The 24,417-nt window shown below is 47.8% G+C and overlaps 2 protein-coding genes across 2 annotated transcripts; one reads left to right on the forward strand and one right to left on the reverse strand.

The window, feature by feature from the left end:
- The first annotated feature begins 1,694 nt into the window (after nucleotides 1–1,694).
- Nucleotides 1,695–10,427, forward strand: GNG3 (G protein subunit gamma 3). The gene is made up of 3 exons (XM_033174524.1): nucleotides 1,695–2,029; nucleotides 8,356–8,461; nucleotides 9,999–10,427. Exons 2-3 carry the CDS (start codon nucleotides 8,363–8,365, stop codon nucleotides 10,125–10,127), a joined length of 228 nt encoding a protein of 75 aa, XP_033030415.1. The 5' UTR covers nucleotides 1,695–2,029; nucleotides 8,356–8,362; the 3' UTR covers nucleotides 10,128–10,427.
- A 1,604-nt stretch (nucleotides 10,428–12,031) lies between these two features.
- On the reverse strand, nucleotides 12,032–24,417 carry LOC117061615 (adenylosuccinate synthetase isozyme 2-like). Its single transcript, XM_033174523.1, has 13 exons — nucleotides 24,161–24,417; nucleotides 22,950–23,052; nucleotides 21,960–22,028; nucleotides 21,668–21,718; nucleotides 21,494–21,560; nucleotides 18,565–18,672; nucleotides 18,168–18,249; nucleotides 17,511–17,637; nucleotides 16,804–16,958; nucleotides 16,571–16,695; nucleotides 15,612–15,709; nucleotides 13,954–14,103; nucleotides 12,032–13,448 (listed from the first exon to the last, which is right to left on the reverse strand). The coding sequence occupies exons 1-13, from the start codon at nucleotides 24,389–24,391 to the stop codon at nucleotides 13,396–13,398; spliced, it is 1,419 nt and encodes a 472-aa protein (XP_033030414.1). The 5' UTR covers nucleotides 24,392–24,417; the 3' UTR covers nucleotides 12,032–13,395.

Raw genomic sequence — 24,417 nt, forward strand, 5'->3', positions numbered from 1 at the left:
TGCTTGAGAGGCTGTGCTGAGTTAGGCACATATTCTCACAGGTGATGGACCTGCCTGCAGGTCTGTACACTCTGGAATCTACTTTTTGATGAAATACAGGAAATTCGAAAGCAGCTGGTGGACGGGCCCCCATAACTGGTGTTAGCACATTGTTTTATCATTCAAAATGCCGACATTCCACACACTGAGAAAAATTTAGCTGGGCATCTTTTAATGGTAACACGCTTCCTCATAACTAAACATTGAAATGATCTTCAGAGAGCAACTTTATCTTATTGGAACCAGAAAGTATGGTACATGGCATTCCTGGAAAAAATAATGCACAACCCGAATTGTACAGCGTCTATCAAAAAATGACAGTTTATTTTTTAATACAGTATTTAAAATATTTTTCTGTCATCAGAGGAAAGAGATATGAAACATCAAAGCAAAGACAAAAGGGGGGCAAAGCATGGGTGTAGCCAGGACTTACGTTAGGGAGGCAGGCTTTATGTGGGGGGGGGCAGAACCTCAGTTAAGTATTTTTAATTGATTTACTTGATTGATGTAGCTGCTACCCCTCTACTCCTCATTGACAGCACCCATGGGGCAGAGATATCAATAATCCATTCCAGACATTTGGTATAATAAAAATTATAACAAGAGTATAAAAATTAAAATACAATTAATGCAAATATCCCTTATTTTACAGGGGGATGAGCTGCACTTCCAGCAAACCTTAGTTTGTGAAACTTTGCATATATTCCTGCATTAGGACTTCCTAGAAGCATTGGGTTGGCCCCTGTAAGAACAGGATGCTGGACAAGATGGGCCTTTTGGCCTGATCTAGCAGGCCTCTTCTGTTGTTTCCTCCCTCACTAAGAAGGGGAAGCAGAAGGGAAGATACAGTAGGGTAATAAACGGCCAAGAAAGGGGTCCCCTGGGGCTGTAGCTCAGTTGCAGAGCATCTGCTTTTCATGCAGAAGGTCCCAGGTTCAATCCTCTGTGTCTCCAAGAACACCTGGGGTGTCCAAAAAAACTGGAGAGTGTATACTGCTGCATGCTAGAGGGATCAGTGATTCTAGCTCATTGCAGTGTAGCTTTGTAGGTTTCTGTCATGCGCCTAGGTCCCCTTTCTACTGGGGGAAATGCAGGGATTTAGGCCTCCGAATAAATGAAGATGGATAGCTGAAGATGGAAATCGGCAGCTTCTCTCCATGTGAAGGAGCAGGCAATGCTTTGGAGTGGCAAAGAAGGCTTGTCATGCGGAAAACAGAGACAATAAAACATTCTCTTTCCTTCAGCTTTCAGCCTCCCACATTACACATAGTTCAAGGTGCTGCAGGGAGTGGAAGCTGCTTGTGTACCTGCTGTGCCTATTTAGAAAGGGGGGGGGGTGAGAAGCCTGGAAGGAGGGGAGAAAAGTAGGCAGTGTGCATTGATGTCAGATTTCCAAATGAAAGGGAGATGCTGACATGGTACTGCAGCTCCCATGCGCCTGTACCACTACACACATGAGGGGTGTGTAGGCCAGCAGCCTCCACTCCTTAGCTGTGTTTTCCCCCACACAACCTCATGTCTCTCAACTTTAATTAAATTTCCTCCATAGCAACTGTAGCCTTCCACTCCAGAAAAGCAGCTGTCTTTTTAGAGAAACCCATGTGGGGGGGGGGGGTTACCTCCTCCACAACCAGCACCACCCCTGCCACAGGGATGGTTCAGCCCCAGCCTTAAGTGGCTTGTTGGAGCATCCTCTAGGTACCAGTTCTATTTAATTAAGGTCCATCCTGGAAGAGGTGAGGAGAGTACTGGGGAGACACCAGGGTGGAGTCACCGCTTTGGTGGTGGGAAGGAAGAAGGAAGGTGCCGTGTGAAAAACACCCACACCCTTTCCTCTACCCCCACCCTCAAGTCCAGGTGGGGAGAGAGGACCAGAGTCTTCCTCTCTACGCCAGATCATCTGAACACACCCAAGGCTGATAAAAATCAACAGCAGGCACCCACAATTACACCCCCATCTCTTCATTCCCAACAGGGATCCAAAATAAAGGTCTGTATTGGGGGAAATCGCCATCAACTTTGAGGTGGGGGGTGGTGGAAGGCGGCTCCTCGCATGCAGGGAGAGAAGATTAGGATGTCTGGCATATGGAACCTCTCCAGGGCAGAGACCTAATGTTGACGGGCCTATTCAAATGTTTAATTAATTTATTTATTTTCTGACCAGCCAGGGATTTGAATGACCATTTTGCACAATTCTGACAGTGTGATAGATTTTCTTATTGTATGTATTGTGTGGCACACTGCCTTGTGTGAACTGCTAGTCTATAAATGCTTTTCTATATAAATAAAATGTGGCAAGAGAGTAGACAAAAGAAGGAGGGGGTGAGTAGCCGTCATAGCTTTGTGTTTCCATGGTCTACGTTCCTTGGATTGCTTGGGTTGGGGGTGGGGAGTGGAGGAGAAGCAGATAGAAATAGAGGAAAGGGCTTCTGGGCAGAGATTCCTTCCCCACAGCTATGCCAAGGGTAGGGGAACCAACAAAAAGGTGAAATCATAGTGGGGGTGCTTGAATTATGATGCCAGCCAAATGGAACTGCCGTTTGTTCATGCTTCATAACATCTCCCTGCCTGATATAGATTTTCTGCACTCCCCACCCCTTGCTTTTATTTTTTTGCATCTAATAAGAAAAGAAAAAGGAAGGAGAGAGATGAGGGTGGGGCAACAATTTTTTTTAAAAAAGGATTGGGTTTTGTTCATGGGGTGAGTATTTGTTCTCATGGAAGGTGGACTGTAAAGAGAGGAAGTGATATAATGGGGGGGAGCTTCTTTGTCTTGAAATAAAAGGGGGGAACTCATGTGGAGAAATTAAACCCTCATATAGCATTCATTCACTGCAGGAATATAGGAAACTGCTTTATACCAAGTCAAACCATTGTTCCATCTAGCTAGGTACTGTCTACTCTGACTGGCAGTAGCTCTCCAGGGTTTCAGGCAGGGCACTGAAGCTATGGCCCAACTTGAGCTATGAACCTTTGTTTTAATACGCTAAGGAACATAGGAAGCTGCCATATATCATGTCAGATCATTGGTCCATCTATCTCAGTAGGCTATTGTCTACACACCAGCTGGCAGCGGCACTCCAGGATTTCAGGCATGGGTGGAGATGCTGGAGACTGAACCTGGTTCCTTCTGCATGCAAAACAGGTGCTTGCATCTGAGCTATGACCTGTCCACAATAATCCTTGATGCCTACTGTATACTTGCATATAGGCTGAGGCCCCAAAGGAAATGTCTTAAATTGAAGACACGTGTGACTGAATGGAATGATATCCTGGAGTGGATGGCTTAGGTCAGTGTTTCCCAGACTCTGGCTGTTTTTGGACTACAACTCCCATCAGCCTCAGCCAGCATGGCCAATGCTCATAGCTGATGTGAGTTGAAGTCCAGGAACTTCTTGAGGGCAACAGGTTCCCCATCTCTAGTTTAAGGGCTTTCCTCTCAGGATGAGCTGATGTGATGCCCTCCAGAAGGTACTGGACTACAGCTCCCATCATCCTTGTCCACTGGCTATGCTGGCTGGGGCTGATGGGACCTATATAGTCTGACTACAAAGTCTGGAGAACATCATGTTGGCTTTACAACCCACCTTACCACTAGCAGGGGTCCTTGTGTCGCCTATCCCAACAACCCCCTTGCAAGGCCCTCTGCAGTCACTTCATTTGGCAGACTGTGAAACCTTTTTAAGAAAAGGAAAAAGGAATGCACTGGCTGGCTACCGGGGCTTTCAAATACCAGGAAAGCAAACCCCAAGGCCTGAACTTTTCTCCCTATATATTTGGGATCGATGAGGGAAAGTACTGTTGCATTTCTCGCAGAGACAGCCTGTCCTTTCCTTCTTGTCCTCAGGCCATTAAAAATACAACCACCAGATTCCTGGTTTAGATCTTGGCTTAAATCAAGACTCCTTAGCCTGAGGGCTGTACCTCTCTTCCTCAGGCCAGGCCTAGGTTATTGCTAGAACTCCATCAGTCCCCATTGTCTCTAGCTGGGATGGGAACAGTCCCTATCTGGGCCTAATAAGTTGCTGCCAGTCAGGGTTGACAACACTTTTACAGACCGCTGATTTGACTCAGACCCCATCCACACTATATATTTATAGCGCCACTGCAGACACAGCTCCCCCCAAAGAATCCTGGGAGCTGCCATTTTGTTAACAGTGCCAAGAGTTGATGGGAAACACCCCATTCCTTTTGCAGAGCTACAATTCTCAGCAAGATTTAATAATCTACCCCTGTTCCTAGGGAACTCTGGGAACTGAAGCGCTTTGAGGGGATTTAGGGGGTCTCCTAAAAAACTACAGTTCCCAGTATTCTTGGTGGGGGGGGGAGCCGTTACTGTTTAAAATGGTATGGCACAGCTTTAAATGTATGGTGCAGATGAGCCTTCAGAATAAGGCAGTGTTCTGTGTTCAAATCCCCACTCAGCCATGAAGTTCACTGACCTCGGGCCAGTCACTGTGTCTCAGTCTGTCTCACCTCACAGGGTTGTTGTGAGGATAAAATGGGGCAGAAGAGAACCATGCACGCCACCTTGAGCTCCTTGGAGGAAAGGCGGGATATCTAGAGATTTTTCAAATATTAAGCATGATGATGATGATAATGATGATCACCACCACCATCATAATAATAATTGTATCCCACCCATCTCACTGGGTTGCCCCAGCTGCTCTATAAATGTTTCTAAATAAATCCATAAAGTGACTCTGGGCTCAAACCCGAACTTATTTTACAGGGTTGTTGTGAGAATAAATTGAAGGGAACAGCTGTGTGGCAGCAGGGGGGGAAACAGGTACACAGACAGCAATCCTATCAAACTTACCGGTAGTTGGTCTCTAAGGTGATACTGGAAGGATTTTTATTTTATTTTATTTTTTGTTTTGACTATGGCAGACCAACATGGCTACCTACTGTAACTAGCGCTATGTCTGTTAAGTTCAGTGGGGTTTACTCTCAGGTATAGGATTGCAGCCTTTTAAAACCTTTTTTTTATTTTTAAACCAGAGGTGGGGAACTTGAGGCTCTCCAGATGTGCTCACTGGCCATGCATGCTGGGGCTGATGAGAGAGTCCAACTGGGGCTGATGAGAGAGTCCTCCTGGAAACCTTTTCTCCCAATCCCCAATTGGAAGTGCAGGGTGTGTGTTGGCAATTGGGAATGGCACTCCGTATGTGCTCAGAGGCACTTCCACCAGCACTATAACGCTCCAGGGATGGGGAACCTGCGGTCATCTAGATGTTTGGCCCCTCTAAGTACTTTAAGGCCCACCTGATCCCCTCATGCTCCCTCTTGATCGCTGAGGTGTCAGATGGGACGTCCGCATTGCTGCACCCGAGGTTTGGCTTGCTTTTAACAGAGGCCGGCCATTTGAGGCCCGGCTTTGTGGAACTCCTTGTCAACGGAGGTTCGGCAGGAGGAGCCATGCCTGCTCATTTCTAGACATCTTTTAAAAACTGTTTTCTCCAGACAGGTCTTTCGAGATGCTTTGCCAGCCACCTTTTACTGATGCCTTTGATATTCTCATTGCAATACTGTGTGTTTTTGTCTGTATGCTGCCTGATGATATTTTATATGAAAGTGTGGTTTATAAAGAAAGAAACATAACGTTGCTGGACTACAACTCCCATCATCCCTGACCATTGGCCATGCTGGCTGGGGCTGATGGGCATTGGAGTCCAAAAAAAATGTCTGGAGGGCAGCTAGTTCCCCTTGAAGCTTTGACCTTGGAAAACAGGTCTAGGTTCAAGCTAACATCTTCTTGTTTAAAAGAAGCCTTGACAGGGACTGCTCAAGTGCCAGGAGTTTGCAACACCCTTCCAGCCTTTATCAAGATTAACCCAATGCACCACTTTCATGGCAACATCACCACTGGATCTTGTCGATTTCCCAATCATGCTCCCAGTGGCACAACATCTGCTTTGCATGTGCATAAAATCCCAGGTTCGCTGATCAGCATCTCCAGCTCGGGCTGGGACCGCCCCTTACCTGAAACCCTGGACAGCCACTGCCATTCAGTGTAGACATACTGTGCTAGATTGAGCAACGACACCATCCTATGTTCCATTGTTCAAAGTATTTGCATTTCAAACTCTCCCTTGCCAACCCTGTCTTTAACAAGTACTCACAGGAGGAAAACTAGGTGGTGTAGGGTATATAATTCTTCTGGATTATAAAAATAATAATTGGAAATTAGGTATGTGGCAATTTAGGGGTGGGCCTCCTTAGCTGTGGCACCTCATTTGTGAGCTGCAATTTGTTCAGGGGTGCTGAGTTTTGTAAAGAGACACCCTTGTTCCCTTCCCAGAACTGTAATTCTCAGAGTTCCCTGGTTAGGGTTGCCACATTTCAAAAGGTAAAAACCTTGCCTAAGATCCAGGACAAAGCGCCGCATTTCGGAAATCCACCCACCACCACCCATGTCAATTCCGCCTTTTAAATCCTGGTAATGTCCGGGAAAATCCGTTTGATATAAATGGCAGAGGATAAGGCCAATGAAGATCGTCACATACAGAACTGTCACACACAGAATGGAAGGAAAAAAAGTATTATATTATCACCTGAATTTTTACAAAAGTATGTAAATGCTTTAAATAATGTTTCAACACGAATGGAAACGGCTAAGAGTACAGTTGACAAGGGATAATTTTGGGTAATGGGTTGTAACTGGAGATAATGTAAAAGATTTAACGCAGTAATATTAGAAGCTAAGGTTGCATCAACAATGGCGAGTGGATAGTCATTTAATTAATTTTTTTATAAAATTGGTATTGATTTGTAATAATCAGTGAAGATTGGGTTGAAATTTGGAAAATCAATTTTAAAAAGTTGGCCAAAAAAAAGAGAAAAGTCTGAGAAAATCTGGACGAATGGCAGCCCTAGATTGATTGTAACACTACTCTGAGAATTGTACCTCCATGAGAGTACAGTGGTGCCCCGCTAGACGAAAATAATTCGTTCTATGAATTTTTTCATCTAGCGGTTTTTTCGTCTAGCGAAGCGGAAATGCAAACAACGGTTTTCGCTAGACAAAAAAAAAAAAGACGCGAGGCAGCCCCATAGACTTTTTCGTCTTGCGGGGCAGCCTCCCGCTAGACGAATGCGTTTGTTTAGCGAGTTTTTCGTCTAGCGAGGCATTCGTCTAGCGGGGCACCACTGTAATTGAGTCTCCTAACAACCAGCAGCACCTTCAACAAGCTACAGTTCACATGATTCTTTTGGTGGAGCCATGGATGTTTAAAGGGGTATTATAGTGCTTTAAATTAACGATGTAGATGTGGTCTTTCATGTTATTCTACTGCCAGGCAAATAAATGTTTATTTGCATAGGATTTTAGCAGGTAACGTAGGGGCCCTTCCAGACAGCCTGTTTATGGAGGTTTCTTCCTAAATTGCTTTGCAGGGAGATGAGATGATATACGCCATTTAACAAGCATTCACTCATCGGTGGGGAGATTAGACGATGTTGCCTCAAAGCAAGCGTCATCCTACTTATTCCAGTGCCTCTTCCCATTCCTTTCTTTATCGCAAAAAGGCTGTTCTTTTGTGGACGTGGGCTTATTGCCCAAGATCTCCCAAATTATCTATAAGTGCACAACCTGGATTTGCTGTTATGTGAACTAATATTGCCCACAAATAAGAGACCGTCTCAAAATGCCCCCAAAACTCATGGTGTGATTTTTTTTTACCTGTTGCGTTTCATTCCTATGCTGTTGCTCTGTTGAGGTGTTAATTTCCATGCAACTCTGTATTTTGTACTTCCAGTTTATCATCCGTGTTGTAGGCTGGCCTGACACATGTTCACTGAAGGGTGGGCTAAAAGATGCATAAAAAAGTGGTGGGATGGAGAGCACTTTAGGCTAGATTGGACCAAAAATTAATCCAGGTCAGGATCCTGTTTCTCCAAGTGATGCCAGGAAGCTACCAAGCAGGGGCAGGGAGTATACACACCATACATTTATAATATTTCCTCCCCTCCCCTCCCACCAAAAAGAATCCTAGGTACTGTAGTTCATTCAGGATGCTAGGAATTGTAGCTCTGTGAGAGGTAAACTACAGTTCCCATGATTCTTTGGGGGATGCCATGTGTTTCTAATGTAACCCTTACAGGCAATGGCCTCCTGCTGTTATTTGGCCCTATGAACTGGTGTCCAGAGGTAGAGTGCCTCCAAACATGCAGGTTCCATTTAGCTACTAAATAGCCCTTGAGAGACCTCATCTCCGTCATACATTTGACTAATCCTCTTTTTATATTTAAAAAAAACCTCATCTAAAAACACCCAGTGTTTTTATAGTATATTTTGCTCCATGATTTCTGTCGCAGAATCCTCATGAAGGGCGAAACTCCAGTAAACAGCACTATGAGTATTGGGCAGGCCCGGAAGATGGTGGAGCAACTGAAGATTGAGGCCAGCATGTGCAGGATAAAGGTAGGAAATAGGAGGAAGGGGGCCAAAAGGGCAGTAGATTACTGCTTCCCCCATTGGGGTCAGGTGTGATGCACACGCTGCAGATGCTTTTGGACTCCAGCTCCCATCATCCCTAGCCACGCTGGCTGGCGCTGGTGGGATTTGTAGTGCCAGCCACTCAAGGGCCACAGGTTCCTCACCCCTTCTCATTTCTAGTAGTAGAGAATCTGCTTTGCATGCAGAAGATCCTTGATGTCTCCAGGCAGGGCTGTGAACATCCCCAGTCTGAAACCATGGAGAGTTGCTGCTAGTATTGGGCTAGATGGGGGAAATGACCTGGCATTCCACATTTGGAAAATCGGTTTAAAAAAATCACCCAAAAAATATGACCTGGTGTTTATTTATGTAGCACTATCAGTACATGTGGCACTTTGCAGAGGAGGGGGCAACAGGTCCCTGCCCCAAAGAATTTACAATCTAAAGGTGGCAAGGGCCACAGTAGAGCAAGCCTACTGTATCAGGCCAAATGCTTATCTAGTCCCGCATCCTGTTCTCACAGTGGCCGACCAGATGCCCCAAAGCCCGCAAGCAGGACTTAAGTTCAGCAGTGATTTTCCCCACTTGCGATTTCCAGCAACTGGTCTTCAGAGACCTCCTGCATCAGCCCCAAACCCATCTAGTCCAACATCCTGCCATGTGCTTTTAAATGTACGGCGGGTACCTTCTGCAGGCAGAGCAGCTGCTCAACCACTTCGCTTCGGAGCATCCATACAAGTCCGTGTGTGCGCTCAAGGACCATTGAATCAAATTACCCCTTGCAGTGTTTTGACACGTGCGAAGAATGTGAAGCAGTCACAACTGCAAAGCAACACATGGCTTGTCCAGATGCACCCTCATGTGGCAAGATCGAGCTTTTACTGAACTGTATAGTCAGAAAAGGCCCCTCGGCAGGAAAGCGGTAGATAAACACAACCGGTAACAAAACAAGCAATTTTATTTTTTTTAAAGATCAGCAGTAAAACACATGCCTGGCATGCAGAATGTACCAGATTTCGCAGCACATCATCTCCAGTTAAAAGGATGAAAGAGCCTTCTCTGCAAGAGATCCTATGAAAGCCACTGCTGGGTTAGATAAGGGCAGGGGAACCTGTGGCTCTCCAAATGTTGCTGAACTCCAACTCCAATCATCATCCCTGGCAACTGACCATGCTCGCTGGGGCTGATGGGAGTTGTAGTGTAGCAATGTATGGAGGGCACCATTGTAGCCTTCTCCTCCATTCATTTGTCCAATCCTCTGTTAAAGACATCTAAGTTGGTGGCCCTCACTGCTGCCTATGGGAGTGGGTTCCATAGTTTTAGCTGTATGTTGTGTGAAGAAGTAACTTCTTTTATCTGTCCTGGGTCTTCCAACATTTGTCTTCATTGGAAGTCCCCAAGTTCTACTGTTAAGAGGGAGGAAAACTTTTTCCTCTATCCGCTTTCTCTGTGCCATGCGTCATTTTATAAACTGACATCATCAGAAGGCTGGAGTTTTCAACCCTCCCCCTTCCCTCGACAGGTCTCCAAGGCTGCTGCGGACCTGATGACTTACTGCGACGCCCACGCCTGCGAGGACCCCCTCATCACCCCTGTGCCCACCTCCGAAAACCCGTTCCGAGAGAAAAAGTTCTTCTGTGCCCTCCTCTGAGCTATGTCTGTCTCCCAACCTCACCCCCTTGGGCCCAGGGGGGCATCTGGGCTGCTCAGATTTCCTTCTCTCCCCCCCCCCGCCCCATCCCTCGCATCCTCCAGTCCTGGTACACCCTTATCACTGCTCAGCTTTGAATTGGGTTTGTGCTGGAGAAGGCTACAATGTACCTCCAAGCCCAAGTTTTGGCTGTTTTGGGGAAGGGGTTGGCAGGGCACATGTCGAGGTTTCCACTTTCAAATTCCCCCCTCCACATGTTCCATTGCAAGGCTAACGTCTCCATACACTTCAACCAAGCACAACAATTCAAATTCCGCAAGTGATATGGATACAGCGCCCCCTCCCATTTCCTTCTAAATGGACCCTCCACAGTCAACACAGGGTGGGAGGAAGAAGGCACCCATTCTCCCCAAAACGAGACCTAGAGGTGTTAACCGCCCCCTACTGTATGCCCAATCTATGGATGGTTTTGCTACAAACTGCCCCCCCCCCCCGCTATCCACCACCTATTTCAACCAAGTTTCGGTCCTAATGGCCAGAGGGACTGAAAACTTTCACCCTCCCCGCAAAATAATTCTACCCAGGGGGAAGAGTGAAGGGTTTTGATTTCTTCCAAAACAGGCCGAGGCGGTTGGTGCCACACACACCTGCCCAACTCACACTGTATCAGAGAGCACAGAAAGTAATAAAATTAACTGGAGCCACTCAAGCTGGGCCAGAGTGGTTTTGAGATGGAGAGATGGGGAGGGATCTGCTAAGGGGTCAGGGGAGACCTGTGGGCCCTGCAGCTGTTGTTGGACTCTTGGCTCCGGTCAGCCCCCAGCCTGAGCAGCCGATGCTAACACAGGAAGTGGCCCTGTACTGGGTCAAACCCAGTGGTGGCTGGTGCCCATCGGGGCTGATGGGGTGGAAGGCAGGGAAGCCCAACAGGAGGTTCAACCAGAGACAATGGCAGACGGAGCCAACTAACTCTGGATCAAGACAACAAAATCAAAAAGAAACTCTGGCATGCAAGGAGGAGGTATGGATGGACTCATGGTTATCAGGGCTGCAAAACTCTGGCGCCAGGTTTGCCTGGGGCATGTGCGCAAGAGTGTGTTGAAAACTTGAAAACGGAACCACCGGAAACTTGGTTCCTCTCCCACCTGCTGCCAATTGGTTTCAGGGTCTTCTCTGAGCTCGAGAATAAATGTAGTTAAAAACGATGACACTGATGCTGCTCAAAGGCTCCCCCAGGCTGGTGCCCTTCAGACATTGCTGGATCGCAAATCTCATCGCTGTCCCTTAACATCTGCCAAACTGGCTGGGGCTAGAGGCCAGCAATAGATGTCGAACTTCCACCATCCCTTGGGGCCTTTGGGCATGCTGACAGTAGGGGGTGGATGGGAGTCGGGAGCCCAAAAGGTTTCAAGGTCACAAGATTGGCATCAAACGTAGATTCATCATACAGGATGGGTGGGGAAACCTGTTCAGCCTGAGGGCTGCCTTGTTTTGGGGGGCGGTGGGGACACACATGCCAGCGGTGGGTGGAGCCAGAGGCAAAGTGGGTGGAGCAATGTGGCTGTTTCTATAGAAACCCGTGTCTATCCTCCAACCAGACAAGAGGCATAATCGGAGCTCATGGACACATCCCATTTGGGCAAAAACACATAAGAGTAGCACAAAGCCAGGCAGGTGAAAGGTGTGGCCTGAGAAAGAGTCCCACAAGTCAGACAGGCCTGGAGGGCCATTTATGGCACACAGATCTCAGTTTGTCTGGCCTTTTCCTGCTAGGAAATGCTCCAGAGTTGGCAACATTTTGAGCTAGTGAAGTGTGTGCCGGAGGGGTATGAACCCTTCAACACAACTGGTACAAAAATAGAGCAGTCGCGGCCTGACGTGGCCTTCATGATTCAAACCATTCATAAAATAAACCACTGTTCTTTATTGCTAATTTCTGTGCACAGTGAAAATTGGCAGACACAACAATGCCCTGAAAATTAGAGCCCCCCCGGGGGGGGCAAGGACGACACTGTGACAAAGGGAGCTTTCTAACACACCCATGCACACACGCGTAGACACAAAATGGCAGGAATACTTCATTGGGTTGGGAAGGTGTGGTTGTGCAAGTCTGTGCTGAGAACGCTTTGGTATCTAGTCTATTGGCCCCGTGAATCTCCACTTTTATCGTTGAAAAGAATAAAAAAGAATAGTCAGGATTCTAGTCCCTGTGAACACTCAAATGCATCCCTGGGCTTCCAAAGATTACAGGCAGTGCTCCTGCACGTCAACGCAAACCCCAAGCCCTGCTATCAGATGGGGAGGTTTGATTTGCATAGTTATATCCACTCACAGAAGGCAGGATGTTAAATGCAAATTGCTAAATCTTTTGGGAAATTCCCCATAAAACCAGGTGAAGAGAAGAGAAAAGAGAGAAGGCAATGGCAATGTTATTGGACGGAAATGAGCTGCACGTCATTGGCTTAGGCACTTCCCCTCTATCCCCCTCCATCATGGATGGAAACTTTTGATCCTGCTTTTCGATGAGCCGCAGTTTGTTGTTTCACCTGAACAAAACTGAATGAAGTTAACGCCTAGCTACGGTTTAGGGTTCAGGTGTCATGCTAAACTGTGGCTGATCAGAAACAATGAAAGAAGCAAAAGCTTTCCAATCTCTGTGTAGCCACGCCAGAAGAGCAGATGGGAGAAACGAGGGCATGCAGCCAAGGCTTGCTGCAGCTCTTCAACGCTTGGTAAACCGTGGCTTGAATTTGGCCACCGTCTTCAGTGCAGGAGGACAGCAACAGGAATCCACACTCAGAGTGAACAGAAGTTAACTGTCCCATTTCTGGGAATTGCTTTCTGCTATGAGGGGATGCCCTACAATTTCGGGGGACTGTGTCCCTGCCCATCACAAGACGCAGGAGTACCGAGGCTGCCAGATGCAGAACGGCAGCGGCCCTTATGAGAGAGAAGAGAAGAACGACCAGACGCAGAAGGGGAAAGTGGAGTGTGTGGCATTAACCAGCCTGGAAAGAAAAGGAAAGATCTCAGAGGCAGCAAGTCTCCGTTACACTGAGGCTACAAGCCTCTGCAGTGGGCAAGGAGGTGAGGAGTGCTGTTAGCTGAGTGAAGGTGGTGGAAGGCTGGCCTCTGGCGTGGGAAGATCCCCATATTTCGCATGTGCTGATTGGTCCGTGAACTGAGTATAGCTGTGACAAGGAGCAGTGCCTGTGGTTGCTGCCGCCTCCTTCCAAGACGTGAGCTCTGCTCCGCTTCGCTGCCATCCTCAGAAGAGCTTGATTATGGATGTGCGTGATTTCCCCACTCCAATCCACTTGACTGCAAAACAGGGGAAGGGGGGGGGGGTTTGAGAGAGAAACATCTTTGTTTATCCAAAGTGTGTGTGTGTGTGTGTGTGTGTGTGTGTATACATACACGCACGCCTGTTAATCTTCAAAACCTCTAACTGGCCAACATAAAATATACATTAATAGGACAGATGAAATCAGATGTTTAAAAACAAGTTGGCCATTCCTGCCCCCCTCCTTTCACAATAAAGGGTTGCAGCCAGCGCTAATCCTGCTCAGATATATTGAAATTCACGGACATGGCTAACTGAGATCCATTCATTTCAATGGGTTTACATTCAGAAGTAAAATACATTAAAATACGCGTCAAATTCACACGCCTGGGCAGCCTTGCTTAAGCAACAAACAAACAAATGGAAAGATTTCGGAATGTGGAAACGCCACAGCGAAGGAGCTGCTTGCCCATCATCAATGCGCAGGGAGTTCCAAAGTGTGGGTGCTTGAGAAGTTTCATTTGCACGGGCCACTGAACTCACCTGGCAACCCCAGATAATCCTCAATGAAGCGGATGTAGCCCTGGGCCTCGGGGGGCAAATCACCAAAACTGCGGGCCTCCTCGGTGCTGCACTGCCAGCCTGGCAGCACCTTGTATTCCACGGCTACTTTGTTGAGGAGCTCCTGGTTGGCTGTGGACGTCCGTGAAGGTGGGGGAAAGAGAAGCTCTTGTTAAATTTGGGTTTTTCTGGTTATGCTCTAAGCCGTCTCTAGGCATTCTTATTCATTACTAGCAGCCTTGTACCCGGGGGTTGCTCAGCTGCTTTAAGAAACCAAACAAAAAATCAGTGCGATTTGGAAATCGGCAATTAAAAAATGAGCGCCGTTCCGAAAGGTTCCTTGATCTCTGGAATCATTGTGCAAAATCTGGTTGAAATCAGTGGGGTTTTGAAAGGTTCAGCCCATTCCTAACAGCATGTGTGTGGAGACCTCTTATGGCATTGGGTTGCAGTCAATGCTAGTCCTACTCATGAGGAAACCCATCATACGTAGGTACAACCCACTGTAACCAAATATGGCATGGATGTTCCTGAGGTCAGGGAGCAAGTTTTCATCTACATTTGGATACAACTGGATGCCAATCTGAATGAAGCTGGTGAACTGAGCATTTCAGAACTGCACTTGTTTTTGTTTATTTGAATTCCTGAACAACTCCAAGGACCAGGCTAGTATATATATATATATGGTAAATAAGTAACTGAGCATGCTGCCTCTGAAACTGAACATGCAGCTATGACAGTCCTTGGTAGACCTTCCTAATCCATTAATTTGCCTAACTCCTCCTTAAAAGCTGTCCCAAGCCAGTGGTCATCTTGTGGCAGTGAGTTCCAAAAGTTAACAATGAGTTATGTGAAGCATTCCCTCCCCTTGGCAGTCTTTCTGAACCCACACTCTCAGTGAAACATGCTTTTTTCTCTACACCAAGCTCTGCAAACCAGGGACTCTCTAGCTGCTTTGGATTACAGTTCCAATGAGCCCCAGACAGCACTCCTGTGAGGGGAATTGTAGTCCAAAACAGCTGGGGGGGGCACCAGCTGGGGGGTGGTTGTGGTGAAGGCTGCTCTACGCAGACTCCAGGACATTCCTGACCACTTTCCTCCTGTCTTCTGAACCGAAGGAGATAACCCATAAGGGCTTAAACCAACCGTGGGGAGCCTGTGGCCCTCTGCATGTTGTTGGGACAACTCCCATCATCCCTCAGCATTGACCATGCAACATCTGAAGGGCTGCAGCTCCCCTGTCTCAGGTCTAAACGGCGAAGGCTAAAACAGCCTCCCTCCCGTTGCCGACCGCCTACAGGCCACGCAAACTAAGGCCCAGGGGCCGGATCTTCCCCGATTGCCTTCTAAATCTGGCCCACGGATGGTCTGGGAATCAGCGTGTTTTTTTACATGAGTAGAATGTGTGCTTTTATTTAAAATGCATCTCTGGGTTATTTGTGGGGCCTGCCTGGTGTTTTTACATGAGTAGAATGAGTGCTTTCATTTAAAATGCATCTCTGGGTTATTTGTGGGACATAGGAATTCGTTCATTTCCCCCCCACAAAATATAGTCCGGCCCCCCACATGGTCTGAGGGAGAGTGGACCGGCCCCCTGCTGAAAAAGTTTGCTGACCCCTGGGCTAGGCCCACAGCATCACCTGGGAAGTAAGGAATGCGTTTCTCATTCAGCCGGTACTCCACGCCCACTTTGATCTCCTCAAAGGTGTCCAGGATGTCCAGCTTGGTCACAGCTAGGCTGTGGAGCAGAGCAGAAGGCGACGGTTACAGGGTTATGAACCGGGTTCAAGAGATGGGAACAGCTTTCCATTCACAACAGGGGCAGGCAATGCCTGTTTGCTACTAAAGGCCCTATATGGGTGGAAGGCCGGGGGGGGGCTGTGTGGCTGTAGGCGGGGCCCGGGGTGGAGGTTGGGTCATTCACACACAGCCATTAGCACACATGGATGTCTCATGTGTTCGACTCTCGCTGCGCAAATGATGCGCCTCTCAATGTGAGGCGGGGGCAAGAATCTGGCGGTCATACCGAAGGCATCAGAGGACCACATGTGCACCTTATAATGAGCTTCTTCAGTTTGGATTTGGATTTGATATCCCACTTTTCACTACCCGAAGGAGTCTCAAAGCGGCTAACGTTCTCCTTTCCCTTCCTCCCCCACAACAAACACTCTGTGAGGAGAGTGGGGCTGAGAGACTTCAGAGAAGTGTGACTGGCCCAAGGTCACCCAGCAGCTGCATGTGGAGGAGCGGGGACGCGAACCCGGTTCCCCAGATTACGAGTCTACCACTATTAACCACTACACCACACTGGCAGTTTTGGATTCCAGTGACACACTACAAAAAAGTATAAACTCCTCTAGAACCCCACACTGCCAACTTTTGGTTCTTTAAACCTTTGAAAGAACCAGGGCTGGGCGATATCCTGTTTTAAAGCCATCCAAGCTGGTAGCCATCACTGCCTCCTGCGGCAGTGAGTTCCATAGTTTGATCATGAGCTATATGAAGAAGAGCTTTGTTTTATTTGTCCTGAAACTTCCAACATTTAGCTTTGCTGGGTGTCCCCAAGTTCTAGTGTTGAGAGAGAGAGAGAGAGGCTTACGCGCTAAATCCATTGATCATGTGGGCGTATTTCACCAGTACGAGGTCCAGCCAGCCGCAACGGCGCTTCCGGCCTGTGGTGACGCCAAATTCCCGCCCCCGCGACTGCAGCTCCTCGCCGATCTCCTGGAAGACGGCAGAAAAGCTGGGTCATCAAACCGCTCGTGGGTAACCCAGTCTCCCCCTCAACTGCAAAGTCTTGTTCCTGTTCTTCCCCCCAGGGAAAAGACTCACATTGTCCTGTTCAGTGGGGAAGGTCCCAACTCCGACACGGGTGGTGTAGGCCTTCACCACGCCGTATACCTTGCCGATGTAATGTGGGGGGATGCCGAGGCCGGTGCAGACCCCTCCCACGGTGCAATTGGAGGATGTCACAAATGGGTAGGTACCTAGTGGGGAAAGGAGAATCCTCACGTCGCCGAGCCAATTGCGGCCTGTAAGTCTCCAATGAATGCCGCTTTTGCAACATACATTTAAAGCACTATGGCTTCCCCAAAATAATTCTGGGAGTTGTAGTTTGTTAAGGGTGCTGAGAGTTGTTAGGAGGCCCCTATTTCCCTCACAATTTAACGAGCAACCCCTCTTCCCGGGGAGCTCTGGGAATTCGTAGCTCTGCGAGGCAGTGGCATAGTGTGGGTTGCCAGTGCCCAGGGCTACGCCAAGGCAGTGGGTGGGAGGGAAACAGACGGAGTATGCTAACAGCGGTTGCATCACCAACAGCTGCAGAGATAAGAAAAGAAGAGTGATTTCGTTGTCTGGAAAGGTCACTTCCTGGTTCGCACAGAGAAGCCGTTTCCAACAGAACCCAGCGATGGAAGCACACAGCTGTATTGAGGCAGCACTGGGTGCTGGAATTTTGCACCTGGGGCAACTGCTATGCCACTGCTGTGAGGGGAAGAAAGGGTCTCCTGCATTCCAAGTGTTAAAATGAGGGTGCTTACCAAAATCGATGTCTAAGAGTGCAGCATTTGCTCCTTCGACCAGGATCTTCTTGGGTGGGCCATGCAGGGCTTTGTACATGAAATAAACACCGTCCTTCACCAATGGGCGGATCCTCTCGGCATAAATCTGTCGGGTTTTGATTTTTAAAAAATGAGTTGCCGTTTTGGGCTCAGTCCAAGAAAGTCTAAGTCTAAGAAAGTCTGAGTCATGCGCCCAACACTCAGCAAGGATGGTGCCTGCCTAATCTCAATCGGGAGGGAGTTCGACAGGTTTGGGCCCACTGCACCGATGGCACAGCTTCTAGTAGTTACAAGCAGTGCCTCTAAGCCACAGGGGGCACACCAACAGTGACTACCCCAAAGATCTCAGTCATCAGGCCGGGATATATGGGGTCAGGTGATGCTTAAGGTATCCTAGACCCAAGCTGCTAAGCACCTTGCAGATGAACCTGGCCCAATAACACACAGGCAGTCAGGGCGAGCTTTTAAGCAACTGAGTCAATATGCTGTCAGTCCAGCTGCAATATTTTGCACGAAATGGAGCTTTTGGACCAGGCGTAAGGGTAGCTCCACGTAGAACAAAATGCAATAATCCTGAATCACTGCAGGCAGGCTTTCCCAATAGTCACTAAGACCTACCCCCACCCCAATAATCACCTTCAATTGCTGCAGCTCAGCCTCCGTGTCAATGTTGAGAGCTGGGTATGTTGTCTTGTACTGCTGGGCCAGGACCTTGAATCTAAGCGAGGGAGAGAGATTGCCGCTGAGTCAGCTGCATTCCCCACCGATCGCCGTTGTCATTTATTTGCAAGCTACCTTTCCATCATTAAACTATGCTCAAGGCGGCTTATAACACCCAAAAACAACATACTGCAAGCCGTACACCACCTCGCCATTATTTTATGATTGAAAACAATATTAAAAACAAGTTAGAACCACTTAAGAACAACAGACGAATGAAAACTTCTCAGCGGATTTTACGACGTGGTTAAGCAATCCTCACCAGTAATTTACAATAATGCCTAACAATAATCTCTTCCACCCATCAACTCACTTCTTGGAAAACTCGTTAAAATCCGCCAGGAGGTCACAGATGCGCAGGCCGGTTCGGGAGGCCTTGGAGGAGTAGGCTGGACCAATTCCTTTCTTGGTGGTTCCAAGGCTGAAAAAAGGAATCAGAGGGGCACAATACTTTTCATAGGAACAACCACAGCCGCGAGAAACACACATACACCCCCACTATCATGACCAGTTCAAACTTTTTAAAAATATACATTAGGAGTCAATTTGTTTTTCAACATCATTGTTTCTCTTTGTGCTGATGGGGGCTTTGAGTGCGGCACCCCTGGCCGTGCCTGAAGACTGCAGGAGTCGCCAACCTTTCTGGGCTAGTGGGCGCATTTGGGATTTTGAGAGAGTGCCATTGATGCCAGTCACAAAATGTGGCATAATGTAAAATGGCTGCTCAGGGTGTGGCAAAACACAAAATGGCTGCTGTGGGCATGTGGCGTAACACAAAATGGCTGCCGTGGAAGTGTGGCATAACGCAAAATGGCTGCTGTGGGGTGTGGCCGAGAAAGGAACAGGGCAGCAAAACTGTGTAGGCATGTCTCCCATTCATAGGAAAGATGCAGCTACAATAGCCACGCTCACTCAAAGACAGAAGCTCTTTGCACCTCTCCTTTATTCAGAATGGCATCCAGTGAAATGTGGGAATGTTTAAGGGTAGGAGATGTTCTATGTAGGGGAGGCTCAGTCACTACAAACAGGAACTGAGCAGGAAGGGCAAAATGTCTCTTGAACGTTGTGGTTTTTAGAGGGGATATTTACAGAGACATTTTGTGGACGCTGCAGCAGGTGTTGGAGGACACACGTTGGCGACCTCTGATGAAGAGTGTGGGTTTTGTACGGAAGAACATGGCATTCCATGTGCAAACATTGGGGAGGACTATAGCTCAGCGGCAAAGCATCTGCCTGAAATCCTGGACAGTTGCTGCCAGTGTCAGTGGAGACAATTCTGAGCTAGAGACAGTTCCCCATGTTCCTATGTGTATGTTTGCATTTTATAACAGTTAGCTCAGCTTATTTGGGGTTGGGAGGGGAGAGAGCTGTGTAATGAAGATGAGGGAGCAGCAGATTTCTATGGAGCAAAATGGAAGCAAACTTTGGTCAAGGAACTCTGGTTCAAGGTTTAAACAGGCCTGGGATGCCTTGTTCTGAGGAAAGAAATGTCTATGACTTCGTGGGCTCTGGAATGAGGGAAGACGAAATGCTGCTGAGATCATGTACCACCGGGAAGAAGATGCATGATCTGTTTCTCCTTGGGCTAGCAGGTCTGAATGACCTTCACGATGCTCAAGAGAATATCTCAGTCCCCAAACAATGGAAAACTATTCCTATGGGTTTCTGCCCCCAGGCTTGTCATTTGTCAGTACAAAGCCGAATCTTAGTGAGCAAAAAGAAGGTGACAAGAGAAAAGATTGAATCAGGAAAATGGGGAGACGTAGATGCATAAAAATGAGATGGCACCTCAGTTGTCACAGCTCACTTCTGCACCTCCTGTGCTTAATTTTACTTTTATATAGCTTCAGTTTTGCTGGTAAATATTTGCTTTAGAGCTCAACTGGCCTTTTTCCTATTTTATTTGAGAGAAAAGGGGATTTCCTGTTTTGAGCGTGTCCCTCCTTCAGATTTTGCAGCTACTCCTTGCCTTTTTTCTCTCTGAGCCAGCCTTGGGGGGGGGGGGCTCATGAACAGTTTTTGTCACATACACATCACACATTTAACATGCGGAAGGCAGGGAGGCTAAATGATGACTGGAAACACAACTGATGACAGGTGGAGTCAGAGATAACAAAAGGCAGCACCAGCTAATTCTAGATTTGTCCCCCCATCTTTCTCTTCCTCCCTGCTGAGTTTTACAAGGGGCAATATGGAGACTCAGGAGGAGGAGGAACCCGATAGGTGCCCACCCCTGGCCTGGTTTTAGGTAAGAACAGAGGGTTGGCTGGGGGCAGACTGAGGTTGGTGGGACAGCACCCCATATGCCTTAATGGACCAGCCTCCACTAACGTCAAGCTACAGGAGAGGACGAGAGATGGGACTTCAGGGCCTCTGCTCTGAAAGACCAGTGACTTTTGACTCTACCTGTCCTTGAAATCTTTCCTTTCCAGCTGGTCATTATAAGAACTCCATAACTAAGAAATAATGTACTGAGTTTGCTTTTCTCCCTCCCAAGCTCTTTTCCTTTTGTGTTTGTGTCTTTTAGATTGTGAGATGAGAGCAGGAACTGACTTTTTCTTGTACCAAATGGATCTGTAAAACTGGCCTGGGGGTCCTTTCAGCTGAAAAGCATGGAAACGATGCTTTAAATAAATAAATAGGCAGGTTTCATAGTCTCGAGCCCATGCTAGATCTGTGGCAAAGCTCAAATGTACCTATATGAGATAACAGGAGACCTTTGCAACAGCAGTATTACCAAATACCAGTGTGGCCGAAGGGTCACTGTTTATTTTAAGCATTTTATTTTAAGCATGGATGGGGGACCTGTAGTCCTGCAGATGTTTCTGGACTTCAACTCCCATCATCCCTGGCTATTGGCAATGACAGCTTGAGCTTATGGGACTTCTGGACTACAACTCCCATCATCCCTGACTATGAGCTATGCTGGCTAGGGCTGATGGAAGCTGGAGACCAAGGGATCCACAGTCCTGCCCTAGAGGACAGAGTGCCCACAGAGACAGAAAAAGACTCCCTTCCGTCCGCCAAGGGCCATGTCATCTGACCGGGCTCCCCACTGTGCAAACAGGCATGTGGCTCAGCGCGGCCCTGCTTTGCTCTGGTGGGGGTTGGGGTCATTCTGGCAGTGGCAGGGGCTGGTCCAGTGCCCGTGCACCCCCTGCACGACACACATGCCTATGCCCACCCTGGGCCCCAGCAACCAATGCTACGCCACCGAGCCACACCCCCAGCACCCTACTTACTTCTTGCCACCCTGCAGCTGCCTTTGCTGTTCCTGGATTCCATCCACAGCCTGGTGGAAGTTGAAAACTGGGAAAGATGCAAGAGGACAGATACGTCAGTCTCTTTCTAACTGTTATTTCACTACCACCAACAAATTCGTCCTAGTCCTCAGGAGAGGGAAAGCTGACACTCACCCAGATGAGCACGGTCGGAAATCACTGTCCGAGACTCCCAGCCTTCTAGCCCTGTGGAAACAGAACGACTTGTGGCTTTAAAACATTTCCATCTCTTAGCTCAACAGAGCTTTCTATTAGTGGACTTTCCATCAGTCCGCCATGGAAAGCCAAATATAATACAGAAGGGACAAAGGTGTGGGCTGTACCCTAGCCTTACAGCACATCACATGCACATTTTTTCCATTTTGTTTCCCTTCTTTAGATCAGGCGTGGAGAACCTCACATTGTTGTGTGGAGGGGTGTCACTCACCTGACCCTTTCTTAAGATTCTTCTCAGCTTCCTCAAAGAGTCCTGGCAAGTGGATGACAACACCGTTCCCTGAAAGGGAAGACAACCTCTCATTTATTTATTTAAATTTTAAATGGTTCGTATGCCTCTCGATTCATTTGAAAATCTCAAGGCAGTTTTACAACCAAAATTAAACCGACAAATAAAGCATTACAAAATACCAAAATTAAACATTTCAGGCCCAGATCAAATGTAAAATATGCACTTTAAAAAAGCAGAACGGACAGGAAAAAGAAAACGTTCCCCTGAAGATAAAAACATAGCACTGACAGAGTGATCTCCTTAGCGCTATGTCGAATTCCCCCAATATGAATATCTAACTTGATGGATGTGCCATCTCCTGTCTTCAGCCACAAATAATAATAATAATAATAATAATAATAATAATAATAATAATAATATATTTATACCCCACCCATCTGGCTGGGTTTCCCCAGCCACTCTGGGCGGCTTCCAACAGAATATTAAAATACAATAATCTATTAAACATTAAAAGATTCCCTAAACACACAAATGCCACGGACCACCTGAATGAAACTTGCAGGCCACAGTTTGGGAACCCAAATTGATCTTAGGGCAATAGTGTCCCACAAAGAACAACAGAACCACTCCCTTCCCGTCTCTCTCCCATGTGGGACTATATACTGTTTCAGTCTCTCATGCTGAGTGGTGTCCAGCAACTTTGAAACACACATACTCCTAACCCCAAGCACCCAAGTGGAAAGAAGGGTAGGGTTCTGGGGGGAAATCCCTGTCTAGGGACACAAAGAGAAACAGGTGAAACTGCAGAAGGAGAACATCCACTGCAGGGAAGGGAAATAGTCTATGCAGGGTCAGATGCCACCCATCTGGTCACAGCAGGGATCTGAACACACATCCCCAAATCTGCTCCCTCACTGCATCTGATTTGGCTGCCAGTCACAATTGTGGCAAGCACACAAGAATCCTTACCAATGAACGACGTGGCATTGTGGTTGATAACCCCACTGGGCAAAAGGTGGAAATCGTATTCAACCGAATCCACCACAACGGTATGGCCTGCGTTATTGCCACCCTGCAGAGACACACATTGTTAAAAAAAACAGCAACACTTCATTGGCGGTGTTTTTAATTTGTTAACAGCCTGTAGGGTATGGTTAATTGGGAGGCAACTAAACAAACAATCCACTTTTGAAAAGTGGGTTTTTGAAAAGCGATATATAACCGCTTAAAGAAACACACACAAACTGCAACAGAACTGGGTTGTGTTGTTATATGAGGGGGGTTTGTTTATTTTGGTAGCAAAATGGAATAAAAAATATTTCAGGTTTTGAAGGGCTATCACAAAGCAGATGGACCAAACTGATTTTCTACCGCTCCAAAATTAGGGATGAGAAACCTGTGACTCTACAAGTACTGCTGGACTACAACTCCCAGAACTCCTGATGACTGACCATGTTGGCTGGGGCTGATGGGAGTTGGAGTCCAGCAATATCTGGTGAGCCAGTGTCCCTGCCCTAGGATAAGGCAGGCAACATTAGGCTCTCCAGATGTTGCTGAACTACAGCTCCCATCAGCGCCAGCCAGCACAGCCAACAGTAATGGGTCCTGTTTGTTAACAGCGTCTGGAGGGCCAAAGGTCCCCCACCCCTGGAGTGAGACCAGGTTCAAATTACAAGAAAGGACATTTGAACTAAACTTTAGGGACATTACAAAGCCTAGGAAAGTGGTGGTTTATCCTTCATGGTAGAAACTGGGTGTCCACCTATCAGGAATGCTTCAGGCAGATCATTTTAAGCTCATAAAAAGAATCCTGGGAACTGTAGTTTACCTCTCAAAGAGCTACAATCCCCAGCACCCTTAAACAAACACAGTCCCCAGGATTTTTCTTGGGTGTGTGCTTTAAATGTATAGTGTGTGGATCTGCCCCAGATCACCTCTGAGGACCCTCCACCTAACTTTAGGATCCTAAACCAGGGTCGTGGAGGGAAAGCTGTGCCCCTCCAGGTGTTGATGGACTCCAGCTCCCGTCACCCCCAACCGCTGGCGTTGCTGGCTACGGCTGATGGGAGTTGGAGTCCAACAACACCTGGAGAGCCACAGGCTTGCCACCTCTGTCCTAAGCAAGACCCCCAACACCACCCACACCCACTTCCCTTGCAGGCTCTCTTCTCGTCTCTCACCTGGCACCTGCAGACGAGGTCCGCGTCGAGGCTGAGCAGGTCGACCACCTTGCCTTTCCCCTCGTCCCCCCACTGCGCGCCCAGCACCACCGTCACGCGGTTCCCCTGGGGACCGGACCCGGAGGGAGCTGGGGCCGCCCCAAGCCGGGGCCGCTTCTCCTCTGGTCCGTCCCCACCTCCGCCTCCATTCAGCAAGCTCCCGGGGGTCGCCGCGCTCTCTGTTCCCGCCATGTGCAGAAGTAGCAACAGCCGAAGAA

Source organism: Lacerta agilis, chromosome 17 (genome assembly GCF_009819535.1).
Source record: "Lacerta agilis isolate rLacAgi1 chromosome 17, rLacAgi1.pri, whole genome shotgun sequence".
Classification (NCBI taxonomy): Eukaryota; Metazoa; Chordata; class Lepidosauria; order Squamata; family Lacertidae; genus Lacerta; species Lacerta agilis.

What these genes read in the sequence shown, in the direction of transcription:
- GNG3 (XM_033174524.1), top strand. Translation starts at nt 8,363, where the DNA reads ATGAAGGGCGAAACTCCAGTAAACAGCACTATGAGTATTGGGCAGGCC. An exon ending in CCAGCATGTGCAGGATAAAG is followed by an intron (nt 8,462 to 9,998) that starts GTAGGAAATAGG and finishes TTCCCTCGACAG; the next exon opens with GTCTCCAAGGCTGCTGCGGA.
- LOC117061615 (XM_033174523.1), bottom strand. Translation starts at nt 24,391, where the DNA reads ATGGCGGGAACAGAGAGCGCGGCGACCCCCGGGAGCTTGCTGAATGGA. An exon ending in ACCTCGTCTGCAGGTGCCAG is followed by an intron (nt 23,053 to 24,160) that starts GTGAGAGACGAG and finishes GTGTCTCTGCAG; the next exon opens with GGTGGCAATAACGCAGGCCA. An exon ending in ATGATCAATGGATTTAGCGC is followed by an intron (nt 15,710 to 16,570) that starts GTAAGCCTCTCT and finishes TCTGCTCCACAG; the next exon opens with CCTAGCTGTGACCAAGCTGG.